This window comes from Taudactylus pleione, unplaced genomic scaffold (genome assembly GCF_031769625.1).
Source record: "Taudactylus pleione unplaced genomic scaffold, aTauple2 ptg000386l, whole genome shotgun sequence".
Classification (NCBI taxonomy): Eukaryota; Metazoa; Chordata; class Amphibia; order Anura; family Myobatrachidae; genus Taudactylus; species Taudactylus pleione.
Window position 1 is genome coordinate 9,508,592 of NW_028284787.1, and position 19,199 is coordinate 9,527,790.

The 19,199-nt window shown below is 44.0% G+C and overlaps 1 protein-coding gene across 1 annotated transcript in view; it reads left to right on the plus strand.

Annotated features, from left to right (window-relative positions):
- The window catches only part of PKD1L1 (polycystin 1 like 1, transient receptor potential channel interacting), a 291,862-nt gene that overhangs the window by 171,735 nt on the left and 100,928 nt on the right, over positions 1 to 19,199 (plus strand). Inside the window, exons 28-31 of the mRNA XM_088445652.1 lie at positions 2,267 to 2,459; positions 3,511 to 3,594; positions 6,131 to 6,338; positions 7,305 to 7,411. Of these exons, the coding sequence (XP_088301778.1) occupies positions 2,267 to 2,459; positions 3,511 to 3,594; positions 6,131 to 6,338; positions 7,305 to 7,411 (592 nt within the window). The remainder of the gene's footprint in view (positions 1 to 2,266; positions 2,460 to 3,510; positions 3,595 to 6,130; positions 6,339 to 7,304; positions 7,412 to 19,199) is intronic.

Genomic DNA, 19,199 nt, shown 5'->3' on the forward strand with positions numbered 1-19,199 from the left:
GTATGTGTTTTGGATAAATAGATAAATGAGAAAAAAAGCACTATAATATGCGAGTGCAGTATGTGTTTTGGATAAATAGATAAATGAGAAAAAAGCACTATAATATGCGAGTGCAGTATGTGTTTTGGATAAATAGATAAATGAGAAAAAAGCACTATAATATGCGAGTGCAGTATGTGTTTTGTATAAATATATAAATGAGCAAAAAAGCACTATAATATGCGAGTGCAGTATGTGTTTTGGATATATAGATAAATGAGAAAAAAAGCACTATAATATGCGAGTGCAGTATGTGTTTTGTATAAATATATAAATGAGAAAAAAGCACTATAATATGCGAGTGCAGTATGTGTTTTGTATAAATAGATAAATGAGAAAAAAAGCACTATAATATGCGAGTGCAGTATGTGTTTTGTATAAATAGATAAATGAGAAAAAAGCACTATAATATGCGAGTGCAGTATGTGTTTTGGATAAATAGATAAATGAGAAAAAAGCACTATAATATGCGAGTGCAGTATGTGTTTTGGATAAATAGATAAATGAGAAAAAAGCACTATAATATGCGAGTGCAGTATGTGTTTTGGATAAATAGATAAATGAGAAAAAAGCACTATAATATGCGAGTGCAGTATGTGTTTTGGATAAATAGATAAATGAGAAAAAAGCACTATAATATGCGAGTGCAGTATGTGTTTTGTATAAATAGATAAATGAGAAAAAAAGCACTATAATATGCGAGTGCAGTATGTGTTTTGGATAAATAGATAAATGAGAAAAAAAGCACTATAATATGCGAGTGCAGTATGTGTTTTGGATATATAGATAAATGAGAAAAAAAGCAAGTACCACACACACTTGCTTTGAGTTCACTTTCTTGCAATTTCAATTTTCATTATCCCCGCCCCCACTCCAGGGGCAAATGCAGGATTTCTAGAGGGGGGGTTTCAATTTCCAAGAGTTCGATTTTTGAGAAAGTATGACCAGTCCTTGAAGAGGGCATGATTAGCACTTAACCAGCTATAATATACATCATACAAACTATAGTTGATGTGCGGTCAGGTGAGGCAGGCAGGTGAGGCAGAGCCTTTCCTCTCATACTTAGGTATATGCCAAAGTTTTGACTAAAAATTATAAGAAATAATTAAATAAAATATTATATATATATTCTTTGTATTATTCTAATAATTTTTATAGTCAAAACTCTGGAGTAAAAGGTGTATGGCATGTGAGACACTGCCTCTCCTGTCTACCATTCCTGCACATCCCTGATCAAAACACACCAAAGTTCCAGCACTATGTACTGCTGTACCTTTATATAAGCCCACATTAACCCTCAGGTTCATATATATGTATGTGTTAATCTGGCTCTGATACTAGCCAGTGCCTCCCCAGCCATTTACCTCACCGCACGTCACTACTATGTAGTAATTCTGACATATACAGGACCAGCGATCGCAGTATGCCATTATATGCGGAATTAGGACCATCCTGCCTAGTGGAATGCTTTTATTTCCAGATCAATTGAGCAAGTTTGGGTGTCTGGGGGAGCAGCAAAAGAACCTAGTACAGCCCTGGACATATATGTGCACATTGGTCTCCTTATGCACTGGATAGTGTATTATTGTACAGTATTAATAACTGACCCTATAGATCAGGGACGGGGAACCTCAGGCCCGGGGGCCTTATAAGGCACGCAGAATAATATGGTCTTCAGACAGTTACACCGCTGCCCTTACAGCTCCCCGGAGCATCCTCAGGATGCTCCGGGGATGTCACACGTAGGGGGCATGTCCTGTACCATGACCACAAATAATGTTATATATATCAAAATGGCCCTCGGCAGAAAAAAGGTTTTTCACCTCTGCTATAGATGATCTATAACAGTGCATGTTTTCCAGATCTATTAGTTGGTGCACGAGTGTATTCATTACTGACTCACACATATTAAAAGATCAACAGGTGGTACTAATTTTTTAATTTGATACACTGAGGAGATCTTAAAAAAAAATCAGCTTTAATATTATACCCCCCATTATGAGTAGATTTAATTTGCCATGTTAATAAGAATTAGCACTTATAATGGTAGAGACAAATGTGTGGGTTTGTATGCAGATGCAGAGTACCCTACATATTTGTATTTGACTGAGCAGTGTAGAAAATAAGTTACAAGTAAAACCTAGCAATATAGTAATTTATGTTTTCTTTTTTTGTGTAGAAAAATACAGCACATGTAGAATTCTATCTCTTTGTCCACACCATATAGATACAGGATCCAGTTACCTGGCCTTAATGGATGCAGACTACAAGAGACAGCCCAAAAATAAATATATATCCAATGTAATAAATTATACAGTTGATGTGCAGTGGACACAGTGTTTATATTGGCAGAACAGACAATGGGATATAGAGGACTGTTCTCCTCAGAAAGGAAGCACAGCAGCAATGCTCACTTGCAGGTAAAGTAGTTACTATGCAACAAATGCAATCACTATATTTATTTTGTGTGTATGGACAAAGTTGACTAAAGCTTAAGCTCGTTAGTAGGTGTAATATCTAACCTTTCAGCATCAATGTACAGTACCTGTAAATATTCCACGTGTAAGAATATAGGGATTAAGGTAAGCACAGGTCCTTCATATAATTGAATAATTGTTGCAAATGTATTGTATATTTATTCCTAAATAGCTCTGAATTCACATTACAGGTATACTCCAGGTAGATGAAATAAAATCACCTTCTGTTGGCCCCTCTAAATGGTGCCCTGTGGTGCTACTAAATGCAGATTTATTTCCTCTGTCAGTCATCTCACAGCCGCAACCAAAATGTATCTCATGCTGTGGAGGTGTAAGCCAATGAGAGGCTACAGTCACAGAATGCAGCTCCGTATTGGTCCTTCCACTCACATCCAGCCCCACAGCTATTCTAATATTCTGAAACAAGGAGCCCAGGGATAAACCGTTCCAGCATTCATTTTCATGGACTTCACTTAAAGTAAAAACTGGGAGTGTGGCCTAATGTCTCAGCTTTTCCATGTCTTTCACGGTCCTGTGGGTATATTTTGATGGAGGGGCTTAGAGCTTCAGCTCCACCCGCCCCATTGTTAATCTGCCCTGCTTTCTCCTTAGGCCCAATTTAACCTGGGCACCCTTTTGTGCAATCTAGCAACTCCTACATTAGCAATTAGTTTATAATGCATTTAATAGGGTAGTTCATGTATGTACATACAACACCCAATTTAAAAATTTTGCATGCAGATGTATTTACAGTACATGCTATCTAATGTCCCACCTCAGAAAATGTAATTAATACTACTTTGGAGGTATCAGTAAAAAGTACCACAACTAGCTAGCCCTTTCATCTGGCCATTGCACAGAAAGTTGTTTAGTAGTAGGTGAGTGTGTGTGTGTACACTTTCTGTATGGTTTATGATTATGTATGAGGAATAGCATGCTGCAATCTTAGCTGACAGAATTATAATGACAGTTGATGCAATGTTTTGGTTTGTAGCTGTACACGTCTTGGGCTATACACCACTGCGAGTAGACAAGTGTCTTCCTACTTTAGCATGGAAGACGTCTCACAATTTCTAAGGTAAGGTTCATGTTTATTTCATTTATTTATATATATAGTGTGTGTATTTTTGTGTTGTAATCAGCGTGCACCACGACCTGATATATACTTCAGGAGAGTGCCGGCTGAATGGACTCTATATAACAACCAATAAGATGCTCTGCTAGTGACCTGAGAGTGGTTTTCTTCCAAGAATAGCTTGTTGTGCAACATCCTATTGAGTATGAATAACATATACACCATATAAATACACAAATAAACTGTATACTTACAAATAAAGTATAACACATATGAATAATATTTTAGTAAATCACTGCCATTTGATACATTTGTGTTAGTGTGCAACAATAAAACTTTGATGCGTATTTATTAATGAATTGTGTGAATAAACTGTACTCACTGCACCATGGTGTGAAAAAGGGGCAAAGCTTATTGCTGGGACCATAGTGTGACATTTTGGAAATGCTAGTCATTACTATGGAAGATCAAGCATGAGGTGCTTTATGAGGTGATATAAGGTGAGGTGGGGTTGGTATATATAAAACAGTGTAGCCAGTGGCATTACTTGCCTGGGCTGGGGCCACATCACCTCTTTGTTATATTTGTTCTTTTTCTAGCTTTTAAATTAATCTAAAACTCAAATTTATCTGGGGTCACCATTTTTGTTGGGATTTACTTGTATATAGTTGGGCCTACTATGTAGTACAGCTCACTCTCTGTACAAAGCACCTCTCTCAGGTGTATAATACATTTAGGTTTCAAATTTCTAAATTAACTAATACCATGGACAGCATGTAAGACTAATTTATATTATCTTCAGTGTCCACATTTCCCTTGGTGTATTACTTCATTACTCGAAATGTTATCATTACCATTTCAATTTGTTCATCTGGCAGAACTTATATACAAATATTACAGAATATGACACTCACCATATTAATCCTTCATCACTGAGACTGTGACTTTCCCTCTTGTTACAAACACCTCAGAGCTAAGTGGCTATTACATGTTTCCCCCTTTTGAGAACTGTGATAGGTGCCAGAGTTTAGAGGTTTGGCACCTGAAACATTATAGAAAGTGAATGCTCAGGAGCTTATAACAAGTGAAAGTTAAGCACGCTGTTCTCTGTAAGTTTTAATGAATGATGAGAACAGCAGCTTATAGTGAAGGTGGTGGAGATGGGAAAGTGACAGTGAGGTTTGGCACCTTGTAATTAGGGATTGTATTGAATGTAAGGTGTTTTTTGCCCATTCATGTTCTGCTGCGATGTATTATTATTATCCTTTATTTATATGGCACCACAAGTGTTTCACAGCGCCTTACATAGTACATAAACTAATAAGTGAACAAGAAACCAGTGACTTACAGTACAATGCAGGACAAGTACATGGTTGTACACATTGCTGCATTAGCGATTATAACACTCAAAATAAGCAACATGGAGGCAGCAATCAAGTGTTAGGTACCCTTGGGGGGAGTAAGGAGAAGAACAAGGTATAAGTAAAGGCCACCATACCTCAGCAATCAAGTGTTAGGTACCCTTGTCGGGAGAATGGAGAAGAACAAAGTATAAGTAAGGGCCACCATACATCAGCAATCAAGTGTTAGGTACCCTTGGGGGGAGTAAGGAGAAGAACAAGGTATAAGTAAGGGCCACCATACATCAGCAATCAAGTGTTAGGTACCCTTGAGGGGAGTAAGGAGAAGAACAAGGTATAAGTAAAGGCCCCCATACATCAGCAATCAAGTGTTAGGTACCCTTGGGGGGAGTAAGGAGAAGAACAAGGTATAAGTAAGGACCACCATACATCAGCAATCAAGTGTTAGGTACCCTTGGGGGGAGTAAGGAGAAGAACAAGGTATAAGTAAAGGCCACCATACATCAGCAATCAAGTGTTAGGTACCCTTGGGGGGAGTAAGGAGAAGAACAAAGTATAAGTAAAGGCCACCATACATCAGCAATCAAGTGTTAGGTACCCTTGGGGGGAGTAAGGAGAAGAACAAGGTATAAGTAAGGGCCACCATACATCAGCAATCAAGTGTTAGATACCCTTGGGGGGAGTAAGGAGAAGAACAAGGTATAAGTAAAGGCCACCATACATCAGCTATCAAGTGTTAGGTACCCTTGGGGGGAGTAAGGAGAAGAGCAAGGTATAAGTAAAGGCCACCATACCTCAGCAATCAAGTGTTAGGTACCCTTGCGGGGAGTAAGGAGAAGAACAAATTCTAAGTAAGAAGAAGCACATGAGGGAAGAGGGCCCTGCTCGTGAGAGTTTACATTCTATAGTTTTTGCACAGTATTGCTGCACAATTGTTTTTATAAATGCCCATCACTACACCCTTCTTATGTGATCAAATTACTATTTGTTTCAGTACTTCTTACTCCATTGTTGAAAGCGAATCAATCATTTTTGTATACTTTTGTCCCAATTTAAAAATCTGAAAATGTTAGGCACGACAACAGCCATGCATTCCTATAGTAACCATAATAGTGAATGTATTTTTATATATTTTAGATTCCTATTTTAATAATATATATTATTTCTCTTTTTTCCAGTACCACTAAAAACCCAATTCCATGTGTTGTTATTGCACTTTGTGTTTTCCACTACATTTTATTAGTGATTTTTGGTAAAAGAAAAGACAAACATGAAGACCAAAAGGATGGCTTTGTGTTTCTGCAGGACAATTCTCCCAATGACCAGCAAAAATATGCTATTATGATTGATGTAGGTTTCAGATCTAGACCAAAGTCAACAGCTAAGGTACTGTAATACAACTTTCATATAAACCAAAATGTTGACCAACCTTTAAGAAAATTTCTTGCCTGAAATATCATTATGTTGGGTGAATTGGAGAGCAATGCCTAAAAGTTACAAACGTTGCAGTAGTGGAAATTTGGTGAAATGTAATTTCTTATTCTTTGATCACCGTTCCTATATTTTAACTACATGAATGAGCCTATTCATTCCTGTACAATGTGCACATCATGTGATGTTTGGCTACGCTCATATTTGCCCATTATGGTAGCTCAATGTCGCTAGTTTATATTGGTGATGTTGCTGGTTGAGATGTTCTGTTCAAGGAACAGCACATCGCGTCTATCGCTCAGAATTGAATTGGCCCCAAAAAGATGCTACTAAAAAATTTGAAAAGATAATGCTAAGTAATCTGAATTCATTAATTAAAAGATAATACATTCTTTGTCATTCTTTATATCATAGACATCCAGTAGCTGCATCTCAAGAGATTAACTGAAAATGCAAAAAGCATGGGGGGTTGAGGCAGAGTTGAAAGTCCATTTGCAGCAGTTCTTGTGGTCTCTCTCTGCACATGTTGTGTAACCATGGCCTATGCAGAGTAATCCAAATGTATCTTGACTTCCAACTAAAGGGGCGTATCTGGGATATAATGGTGTGCGCTTTTGTAGGCTAAGGTCAGAGAGGGTGCAAAGAATTGCTGTTTATGCAGAGCTGTTCATGCGTGTAATTACACCTGATTTCAGGCAGATTATTTGTACCAGGTATGGGACACTGGGGAAAGTGTGCACTGATAATGATGACAGCCATGAAATGTACACATAAGGGCAAGCCAGCCACAGAGATGCCTGCAACTTGCATATGGGTGTAAATATACATTTATTTCCATGCATGCAATGCCAGCACAATTACAGTCATCTCTGCATTAGCCCCTGGGATCCTACAATAAATTCCTTTTACATTATTTTATAGGTCCACATTGTGTTACATGGAGAAGATGGTGTATCTGAGACACGGGAGCTATATTGTACTGACAAACCTCTGTTTGAAAGGAATTCACGGCACATATTTATCATGAGGTAATTCACAACCATTCACAATTATAGTGTTGGTGCACATTATATTTTGCATACATAAGAGGTTGGATGCTATCTAGTAGTTTTACATATTTAAATTATTTTAGTACACACTGCGCTTGTAATACTGTATTAGTTTAACTAAAACTTAAACTAGTAAAACAGTCAGTTAGTAATACAATGAACTATTAAATATAGTGTATACTTTTTTGTACCATGTTTATATACAGAGGGGCTGATTATGAGTAGCACACAGAGTGGCTGTAGTAGTGGCAGCCACGGAAGCTTTACTTATAGCCTTTTGCTAATTAGAGAATCCATAGGGCTAATGCAGGGGTTTGTGTGTCTGCAAGTGGAGACCTGTTCCACCCCCATGATTTTATGCCAGCCACCACAACCATAATAATTAGTAATAGCCCTGCACCAGGCCCTTGGTAGGTACAAGAGAACCATCAGAAAAATCAGGCTTTGCTTTCCCATACTCAGTATCACACAGAGCTTTAGATTAGGGTGTGCACCGGCCACTTTTCGTGTTTTGTGTTTTGGTTTTGGATCTGGATCTTTCTTCGTGTTTTGGATCTGGATTGGCTTTGCCAAAACCACCCTTCCGTGTTTTGGGTTCTGGGTTTTGTGTTTTGGATCTGTATTTTTTTTAAAAAAAGCATAAAAACAGCTAAAATCACAGAATTTGTGGGTTTTTCTGCTCCTATGCTATTATGAACCTCAATAACCTTAATTTGCACTCATTTCCAGTCTATTCTGAACACCTCACACCTCACAATAGTGTTTTTATGTCCAAAAGGTTGCACCGAGGTAGCTGGATGACTATGCTAAGCGACACGAGTGGGCGGCACAAACACGTGCCCATCTAAGAGTGACACTGCAGTGGAAGACAGGATGGCAGTTTGAAAAATTAGACCCCAAACAGTACATAATGCAAAGAAAAAAAAGAGGTGCAAGATGGAATTGTCCTTGTGACATGGCCTGCAGGACTACTTCCGATCCTGACTAAGGAGGAAATTGACGAGGAGGGAGTTGATGGTGTGGTTTGCAGGTGCTTGGATACAACAGGACAGGGCCGTAGCTAGGGTAGTGCGGCCGGTGCCATCGCACAGGGCACCACAGGTCAGTGGGCGCTGTTTGGGCCTGCTAAATCTCTCTTTATTATCATTCTCACTTATAACTTTCTCTTATTTCATCCCCAGCATCTCCTGGCCTCTCCTATCTCTTCCCTGGCCCTTCCCCATGAGGTAATTCCCCATTTTTGGGTGCATTATGTCCCTTTGAAAAATGAGGGGGGCGCCAATGCTCTTTCTGGCACAGGGCACCAAAAAGTCTAGCTACGGCTCTGCAACAGGACAACGGGATTTAGGTGTCCCTGGACTGCTTACAGTCTTAGCCAAAGTTTTTGAACTTGACAGTAACTTTTTATGAATGCGCTGCTGGTGCCGTATAAGGGAGGATGTTCCTAGGTGGTTAACGTCCCTACCCCTACTTATTTCACCTTTACATATGGCAAGACAGTTGTTGTCCGGATTTGGATAGAAATATTGCCAGACCAAAGAGGTGGAATGTTTGGTCTTCTGCCCAGGCATGACCGTGATGGGCTTTTTCATCCCACGGACAACAACTGTCTCCCCCGGAGCCTGATTTAAACAAACCACATCACCATCAGAATTCTCCTCGCCAACTTCCTCCTCAGCGTCAGCTACACCAGTATCCTCATCCTGTTGTACTTCAACAGTGACATCTTCAATTTGCATATCAGCAAGCCGACTGTGGGTGCTCCTTTCAGCACTTGCAGGGGGCGTGCAAATGGTGGAAAGAGCCACCTCTTCCCGTCCAGTGCTGGGAAGGTCAGGCATCGCAACCGCCACCACACTTGGACTCTCCTTGGGGATTTGTGATATCTTCTTAGAACGCACAGTTCTTCGCTGTGCTTTTGCCAGCTTAACTCGTTTTTTTTTTAAAGTGGGAGGAGGGCTTCCATCATCATGTGAAGCTGAACCACTAGTCATGAACATAGGGAAAGACCTTAGCCGTTCCTTGCCACTCCGTGTCGTAAATGGCATATTGGCAAGGTTACATTTCTCCTCAGATGATTTAAATGTTTTTTTTAAGGTAATTTTCCTGAACTTTGTAATTTGGGATTGTGGACCTAATTCAGAGCCGGTCGCACAGAGTGTGCGGTCAGTCTGAATGAGGGGAGGACGTCTTGAATTTTCAAGATGTCCTCCTTTGCGGTGGTAAGGCTGTGGGTTAACACCCACAGCCTTACGACCGCCTAAGGTGATGGTCGCGATGGTCTAGACCATCGCGACCATCGGGGCTTACGACGAGACCCTAGGGTAGGGTCTCCCTTGTCGTAAGCCCCGGAGAGCTTTCGGCTCTGTCTGAGCCGGAAGCTCTCCACTGACATCACTAGGATCATCACCCCCTTTGGATCGAGACCCGTTATGACCGGCGCTGCCGGTCGCAGCGGGTCGTACGCATGCTCTGTGGGGGGCCATCGACCCGGTCCTAGCGCATCGGCGCTAACGACCGGGTCTGAATGACCCCCTGTATGTGCCCTCTACTATGACATTGGGCATCGGCCTTGGCAGACGATGTTGACGGCATGTTATCGTCTATGTCATGACTAGTGGCAGCAGCTTCAGCACTAGGAGGAAGTGGTTCTTGATCTTTCCCTTTTTTATTTTTATCTGAGAAAGTTTGGTCCTCCATTTATGTTATATTGATATATACATGCGGCTAAGACGCACACAAACACAGAAAATAATTTTTTATTTTTGTTGGAGACTAGTGCACTTTGTGGGTTACACCACCCTTTAAGAAATGAGCCAGCCGGCTCTTTACTTATGGGACACAGGCGCATGCTTGGCGCTGCTCCTTTGTTGATGCACGTGCAGCTACAGTGCACACAATTCACAAAGACAGAAAAAAAAGAATTTTTTATTTTTTGTGGAGCGCACTTTGAGGGTTACACCACCCTTTAACAGACAGACACACGCTTGTTGCTGCTGCTTTGAGGATGCACGTACAGTGCAGACAATTCACAAACACAGAAGAAAATGTTTTATTTTTGTTGGAGCGCACTTTGGGGGTTACACCACCCTTTAACAGACAGAGGCACGCTTGGCGCTGCTGCTTTGAGGATGCAGGTGCGGCTATAGCCCACACAATTCACAAAGACAGAAAAAAAGGAAGAATTTTTTATTCTTTGTGGAGCGCACTTTGAGGAGCACACCACCCTTTAACAGACAGATGCACGCTTGGCGCTACTGCTTTGAGGATGCACGTACAGTGCAGACAATTCACAAACACAGAAGAAAATGTTTTATTTTTGTTGGAGTGCACTTTGGGGGTTACAGCACCCTTTAACGGACAAGCCAGTCGGCCCTTTACTTATGGGACACAGGCGCACGCTTGGCGCTGCTCCTTTGTTGATGCACGTGCAGCCACAGTGCACACAATTCACAAACACAGAAAATATTTATTTTATTTTGTTTGGAGTGCACTGTGGGGGTTACAGCACCCTTTAACAGTCAAGCTAGCTGGCCCTTTACTTATGACACAGGCGCACGCTTGGCGCTACTTTGTTGATGCACGTGCGGCTACTGCGCACACAATTCACAAACACAGAAAAAATATTTATTTTTTTTGCACTTGGGGGGAGCACCCCTGATGGACAGAGCACCCCCTGGACAACACTACAGCACCCCTTTAGGACTCGGACACTGCACAGGACTTTGGAGTGGACACAGCCCCTATGGACAACTGACTGCACAACACAGTCCAGCCAGCCCCTATGGACTTTGGAAGAGTGGACACAGCCCCTATGGACAACAGCAGCACAGCACAACACAGCCAGCCCCTATGGACTTTGGAGGAGTGGACACAGCCCCTATGGACAACAGCAGCACAGCACAACACAGCCAGCCCCTATGGACTTTGGAGGAGTGGACACAGCCCCTATGGACAACAGCAGCACAACACAGCCAGCCCCTATGGACTTTGGAGGAGTGGACACAGCCCCTATGGACAACGGCAGCGTAGCACAGCACAGCACAGCACAACACTACACTACACTACACAGCCCAGGCAGCCCTAACTCCCACCCTCCCTCTTCACTGTCCACAGCCGAGTGAGAAAATGGCGCAGACGCAGGTACCTTATACAGAATCCAAAACCCGCGAGACCCGGAAGGCGGGATGATGACGTTTTGCCTCGATTTCAGATCCGAGTCAGGCGGGAAAAGTCGAGTCTGACTCGGATCAGCCTCGGATCGGGGGGGCTCGGGGGGGTTCGGATTTCAGAAATCCGAACCCGCTCACCCCTACTTTAGATACAAGACCACGACACTCTCATACAGTGCTGGATCAATAAAAAAGCAACTGGGGTTATCTCCCAGAGGCCCTGCATGTAAAAATGCAGGGAAGTGATTATAATGACAGGGGGGTCTATATCTAGATAGGGTGCCGATAGGGTGTGGCAATGCATAAATGGTCAGTGGCACTGATTGTTCCGACAACTGCAATTATAATTTCGGTAACTGTCATTGCCATACCACAACACTGTGCCTGAAGGCCGGAAAAAGCAGCCAGGGACTGTGCTTACAAAAATAATAACGTTTTTTTTTTTTCAACAATGCTGCGTGTGCTGCTGGGGATTTCTGAGCGACACAGACGCAGATTCAGTGCATGCGCCAGTCATATGAGGAAAGAGGGAAAGCGCAATTCAGTGGACAGATAACACAGGTCTGCGATGAAAAAGCTTTTTTAACAAATTAACAAATGTATGTGATACTTGTAGATTTTTGGCTTCTGAACACGAAAATGACTCCCGATTTTGTATATCACATCACGTTTTTCTGCAAAACATGTATTTATGAATAAGTAATTTTTTTTCATATTCTTTAAAGTAATAAATGTATTCTGCCTACATTTATTATAAAACATTGTCTTAAAGGAATTCAGTCAGTAGTATAGAACGTTCAGTTCTCGTCATAAAACTTCCCCCCGCCCAGTGCCAGATTAAGGTCCACATTGTTCCGGAGCTGAAATTTACAAAGGGCCTAAACCCCATACTGTCTAACGGAACATTGCACAAACACAACAACTACAACTACAAGGTGAGCTGGCGAAGGTGGAACCAAATACAACAGATGCAACACAGTTTTGCCCTGTGCCAGCTCATTTTAACCCATGCCTACCACCACGTACGCACACACAGTACACACTACACACACAGTACATATACAGTACAGTACACACCACTCATACAGTACAAGTGATTTAAAAAATTTTATGCAATGTCAAGGATCCAAACTACAAAGAAATTGTCAGGGAAATGGATAATAGTTACAGAAACCTTGGCTGCAATATGAGTTTAAAGGTACATTTTTTGAATTCCCATATTGAGCATTTCCCAATTAATCTCGGAGACATCAGTGAAGAACAGGTGTGAATGGTTTTACCAAGACGTTAGAGATGTAGAAAGAAGATACCAGGGTCATTGGGACGTCAGCATGTGACTACTGCTGGATGATACACAGAGACAACACAGAAAAAGCAAAAAGCTACAAAACAAAGTTTGAAAACAAAAAAAACAAGATTTTTTCAATAATTATGGTTTTGTTTCTATTAATATATTATTATGATTTTATTTTTATTTTATTATGTAATTAGGACAAAAACACAATGATATCATCTACACTTCTTCGTATTTCACAATAAATATGTCAAAACAATGTATTTAACCCCCTTATAGGTAAATGTGATGTGATCATTTTTTTTAATATACTATTTCTTGATGTACACAGGAGTATAACTAAGAATATAAAAAAGTATTATTAAAAAAACTTTCAATACCTTAAATTTCGCAGACCTGTGTAATTGGTGAAGCAGGGCCAGGGTCGTAGAGAGCGTCATGGGGCCCCGGTAAAGAGGGGGCGTGGCCTAATCGCAGAAGGCGTGGCCACGCCCCCTTGAAGAAAAGAAAACATACTTTTGCGCACGCCGGCGGGCACGATCAGTGTGATTGCTCCCCCCCTCAGGCATAGGAGATTGCTGTGGCTGCTGCATAGCAGCCGCCAGCAATCTCCCACTGCATCCCAGCACACGCTGTGCACTGGGATGCTGCAAGGGAGGGAGGAGGAAGGAAGGGAGGGAGGGGGGGCGCCAAACCCGGGCCCCCCCCGGGCTCCTCTTGAAGCCCGGGCCCAGGTAAATTGTGCCCGCTCCCCCCCCCCCTCTCGGCGCCCCTGAGCAGGGCCATGCAGTTACCGATCGAAAAGCATCCGTTCATATTAGAGATGAGTGGGTTCGGATCTCAGAGATCCAAACCCACCCGAATTTTGAGATCCGGGGTGAGAACCGAACGTGCATTCGAGCCCGGATCTCAAGCCAAGGCAAAACCATAGAGTCGAAAATCTCGCGGCTCGCAAGCTTTCATCTCTATGATCTATGTTGTATATAAGGGACTATGCAGCGGACGCCATTTCACTTCGGCTGTGAAGACTGAACAGGGATGGTGGGTAGGGTAGGGCTGGGAGAGGTGCTGGTGCTGTTCTGTCTGCTGTGTCCTGGGCTGGTGCATTGCTGATCCATCTGGTGCTCTCACTGCTGTGCTGTCTGCTGTGTCCATCTGGGCTGTTGCTGATCCATCTGGGCTGGTGCTATGCTGTCTGCTGCGTCCATCTGGGCTGGTGCTGATCCATCTGGGCTGGTGCTGTGCTGTCTGCTGCGTCCATCTGGGCCCAAGTTCTGGACCCCCCCCCAAAAAATAAAAAATATATTGTCTTGTTATTTTTTATCTGTATGTGCGTGTTAGGCTTAGCCGCACAAGATACAGCAACGCAGCTAGTGCTGTCCGACTCCAGTCATCATCAATCGGTGCTCTGGGTCCAAGTTGTGGACCTGAAAAAAAATATAAAACAAATAGTGTATTTTTTTTGCTCTAATTTTGTTCTGTGTGTGTGCGTGTTAGGCTTAGCCGCACAAGATACAGCCAGCAACGCAAGTTGCAACCTAGTGCTGCCCGACTTCAGTCATCATCAATCTGTGCTCTGTGTTGTCGAAGATTGCATGACCAGCAGGTACTGTTAAATTTGCCCTGCTGAAGCAAAAGGTAGTAACTCGGTGGAATTCTACCCTCTTTATGCTTCAGCAGATGGAGGAACAGCAAAAGGCCATCCAGAGCTATACAACGGCCTATGACATAAGCCATGCAGGGGGGAATGCACCTTACTCAAGCGCAGTGGAGAATAATTTCCATGTTGTGCAAGGTTCTCAAACCCTTTGAACTTGCCACATGTGAAGTTAGTTCAGACACTGCCAGCTTGAGTCAGGTCATTCACCTCATCAGACTTTTGCAAAAACAGCTGTAGAAACTGAAGGAGGAACTGAAATGTAGCAATTGCGCAAGGTATGTCGGACTGGTGGATCAAGCCCTTGATTCACTTAACCAGGATCCAATAGTCGTCAATTTATTGAAATCTGTCTGAAAAATATATTTTGGCGACCATTCTGGATCCTAGGTTTAAGTCCTACCTTGTGAGTTTTTTTTCCAACAGACTGAAATCTAAAACTATGCAAAGAGCTATTGGTAAAAAAAATTGTCACCTACACGTGAAACGCCATAATCTCCCCCTTCAGTTTCTGCAGCTGCCAGGAAAAAACAAACATTTTCCTTACAGAATGCCTGCTGGTCATGCAGATCATTCACTAAAAAAATTACATCTGGTCAGGCCTGAGAGAACTGCCTACTAGTGACATGTCTTCTACCGTGACTATGTGTGATACGGTCTCCATCAGGGCCGGACTGGGACTAAAAATAGGCCCTGGCATTTACAGCACACAGGCCCACCTCGCGTCAGCACCTGGCACTCCTCCCACTCTATGCTCTTACAAATATAATTAATATTAGTACAACATTCTATGTGTTAAAATACACACAACAGAGCTCACCCTGCAGGGGATTCAAACATGTGCCATAGTCAGACATTTTTTTTGTTATTTTAGGTAAAGTTGGCACTTCATTGGAGGAGGTCATAGGGTTTCCGCTAGGCTGTGGGAATGGCAGGGCGCTGGAGGGTGATGGCCGGGAGTCTCTGCGTGCGGCAAAGGTGGCGTGGCCGGACAGAAAAGGGGTGTCCTCGGGACATGCATCCAATTTGTCACGCTTGGGGGTGTGCCAAGCACTTACTATTATTCATTCTAAGTCCCGTGCAAGGCAGAGGTTTGAACTTCGAAAGGGGCTCTCCTGTGCGCGCCGAAGTCGTGCACTCCCAAAAAAAGACCACAACAAAATCCCCTTTTGACCACCCACAGCATATGCGAGCGTTCATGATGATGGTCGCAATGGTCTTGACCATCGCGACCATCGGGCTTGTGACGGAGACCCTGCGGTAGGGTCTCGCTGCCGCAAGCCCTGGAGTGATTTTGGCTCTATCAGAGCCAAAATCACTCCCACTGACATCACTAGTGGAGCCGGCTTCAGACGGTAGGCGTTCCCATGGGAACGCCTCCGTCTGGCAGGCACGCCCCCGGCATGCCCATCAAAGGGGGCGTGCTGTCAATCAACATCGACAGTATGCCCCCTTTGGTGCAAGACCCGGAGTGATGGAGAGCCCGTCGCTCGCCGGGTCTCGTGCATGCGCACGACAGAGCTCCCTCCCTCGTGCGCATGCGCAGTGAGGGAACATCGACCCGCTTGTGAGCGTCCTGCGCTTGCGAGCGGGTCTGAATGACCCCCTTAGTCTTTGTTGATGAAGGCTTAGGCTGTTGTGCTGCTATGCTGCCAGTGTATGTCACTCTTCTTCATGGCTGGGACTGCAAGGCAGGGATGGTGTCTTTAGAGGGGATCATTATGATTTACCACTGGCCACATGGGGTAGTTGGTGACATATCACCAAATCCAGGCCCCACCCATATGCCCTACTCACAATGGAATATAAATCCAGCTAACCTCAGACGGAATGCATACGATTTACCGTCGGCCGTGCGGCTGGCGGTTCTAATCCCGGCAGCAGCATCCTGGCAGAGGAGGAAATCCCGATTGTCCAAAGTCAGTATTTGCTAACCTAATTCCCCCCCTAACCCTCCCTTAGGGGTGCCTAACCCTAACCTCCCCCCCCCAAGTGCCTAACGCTAATCCCCCCTCTAAGTGCCCTAACCTAACCCCCCCTTCCCTGCCGCCTAAACCTAAGTCCCCGGGGGGGTGCCTAACCCTAAACACCCCCAGGGGTGCCTAACCCTAACCCCCCTTCCCCTAGCCTAATCTTAACCTCCTGGGTGGGATGCCTAACCCTAAGTCCCCCCTGGGAGCCCCCTAACCTGACTCCCCCCCCGCGGCTGCCCGCGTCTGGCTTACCTTCGATCGGTAAGCTGGGTGTCGGGCTCCCGGCGTAGGTCTAATGACAGGCGTCGGGATTTCGACGCCTGTCATTAGACACTTGCCGGGATTAGACAGTCGGGAAGCCGGCGGTCGGGATTACGTCCGTCGGCTTCCCAACTGCTTCCCTTTAAAACTTGTACATTCAGAACAATGAAAACTGCCACCCCTTTAGAGGGAGCAGAGTCAGACAGCGGTGGTGCTGCAGGCCTGCAGCATGAAGTGGATTGTGCCCGCTGGCAATGGATCCTGCTTCGCTGCCCTCCTACTTTTAGGTTTCCAGGGCCGCGGCAGGTCAGGAATGGAAAAGGGAAGGGCTGGTGCAGCCTCATGCATAATGACGTCATGACATCATTCATATCTTACGCAGCATGGACTGGACAGGACCAAGTGACGGATAACCTGGGGACGGTTTGATTATTTTTTTCCCTTATTTTTGCAATGCCATAAGGGCAGCAGCGGTTAGTTTATAAATAACTATTAGACGCAGTGGCCCAGTTTTGTGCCCCTAACCCTTGACCTGTGAACCACGGGTGCTGGGACGGACCCCTGCCCAATGCTCCCAGTAAGGGGAGAGGGAGGAGTCTCTGGGGCTACGCTAGCGTCAAGGCCGGCGATTCCCTCCACCCAGCCAGCTGTGATTAGGCAGCACCAGTGAGTCGGGGGTGAGGCAGCTGGCGGGAGGAAGGAGATCTGATAAGCCCACCTGACGAACAACCCAGCCGAGCCACGACACACAGTCCTCCCTTCCCTCCGACAGTGACACAGACTCTGAGCCCGTGTCACTAATACTAAGGTGGCCTGTCAGTTCTGTGGGCGGCTGTGTGTTATGGGGAGCGATCACCCTGATCGCCCCCCCTTGGATCCGCAAAGGAGAGCTCTTAGAGCCGCTTGTCCCGGTCCTGCTGCTGCCGCCCGCTGTCACTCTGAGCCGGCCCTAGATTCCACATGCCGCCAGTGCTTTCATACCCGGCCGGCTGCATCATGACGTCACAAAGCGGCCGCGTCATGGCGTCACCACGCAGTGACGCTACCGCCTCATGATGTCACTACACAATGACGCGGCCGCCGGCCGTCTATATAGATGAGCATGCTGCAGTGCCGCCCAGGAGGCAGTTCTGCCGGCCGCTCCTGCAGACACCCAGACCGGCCCATCTAGCCATCGGCCCTTCTGGCATTTGCCAGAAGTGCCCGATGGCCAGTCCAGCCCTGGTCTCCATTCACAGAATGGTGGAGGACTATTTCAGAGATAACATCCTGTTAGGTATGTCAGACAGTCCCTTTCAGTACTGGCAGGAAAAAGAGGCAATTTGGAGTCCCATACACAAAATGGCTTTGCATTGCTTAAGTTGCCCACCCTTCAGTGTGTACTTCAGTGTAGCTAGCAACCTTGTCAGGAGGTTACTTCCTCAAAATGTGGAAAATATGATGTTCTCTAAAATTAATTACAAATTCCACGAGGAAGACCTCTACCAACAATTACATAAAAAAATTACAGAGGCGCCTACAGTGGATTCCAGCGGGGACAAATTAATATTATGTGAAGAAGAGGATGTACACACTGATGAGGATGACGAGGCCGACGACAACTAGTAATGTAAAGCCAGTTTGTGTATGGGCTCATTTTCATTTCCATGTCCAATGCACATTGGCAGCTTGTTTTATGGGGGTCCAAACAAACCAATCATTTCAGCCACAATTGGCAGTCCTTGTCGCTGAAATGATTAGTATGTTAAACTGTGAATGTCCTGTTTCGTATACAACATAAGGGTGGGTGGGAGAGCCCAAGGACTATTCCATCTTGCATCTTTTTCCTTTCCATTATGTGCTGGTTGGGGCATTGCTGCCTGACATTTTAAATTAATGTTAATGTTTGTTTTTTAATTAATTTATTATCAATTTTACTGCCAGGGGCTGCACCAACTATCATCTAGCAATTCTTCAATCCTCAAGGTTATCACAACCATCATCTTTGCACAGTCCTCAACTCTATTAATAATTATATCAATCAGCTTTGAGCCAGCAAGCTGGATGCAACCTTTTGGCCCTTTAACTAGATGAAAAAAAAAATCAATATTGTGAGCTGTGAGGTGGTCACAATTGACTGGAAACGAGTGGAAATAAATGTTATTGAGGTTATTAATACTGTAGGAACAAAAAGGCCCATTTTATGTGATTTTAGCAGTTTTTTTATTTTTTAAGAATAAATACAGATCCAAAACCAAAACACAAAAACAAAACACGGAGGTGTGGTTTTAGCAAAACCAATCAAGATCCAAAACCAGGGGAGATCCAGATTCAAAACCAAAACCAAAACACGGGGGTCAGCGCATATCTCTAGTGCATATATATCCCCCATAGTTACATGTGAGTGTGAGGAGCTCTATGGCACATGTGA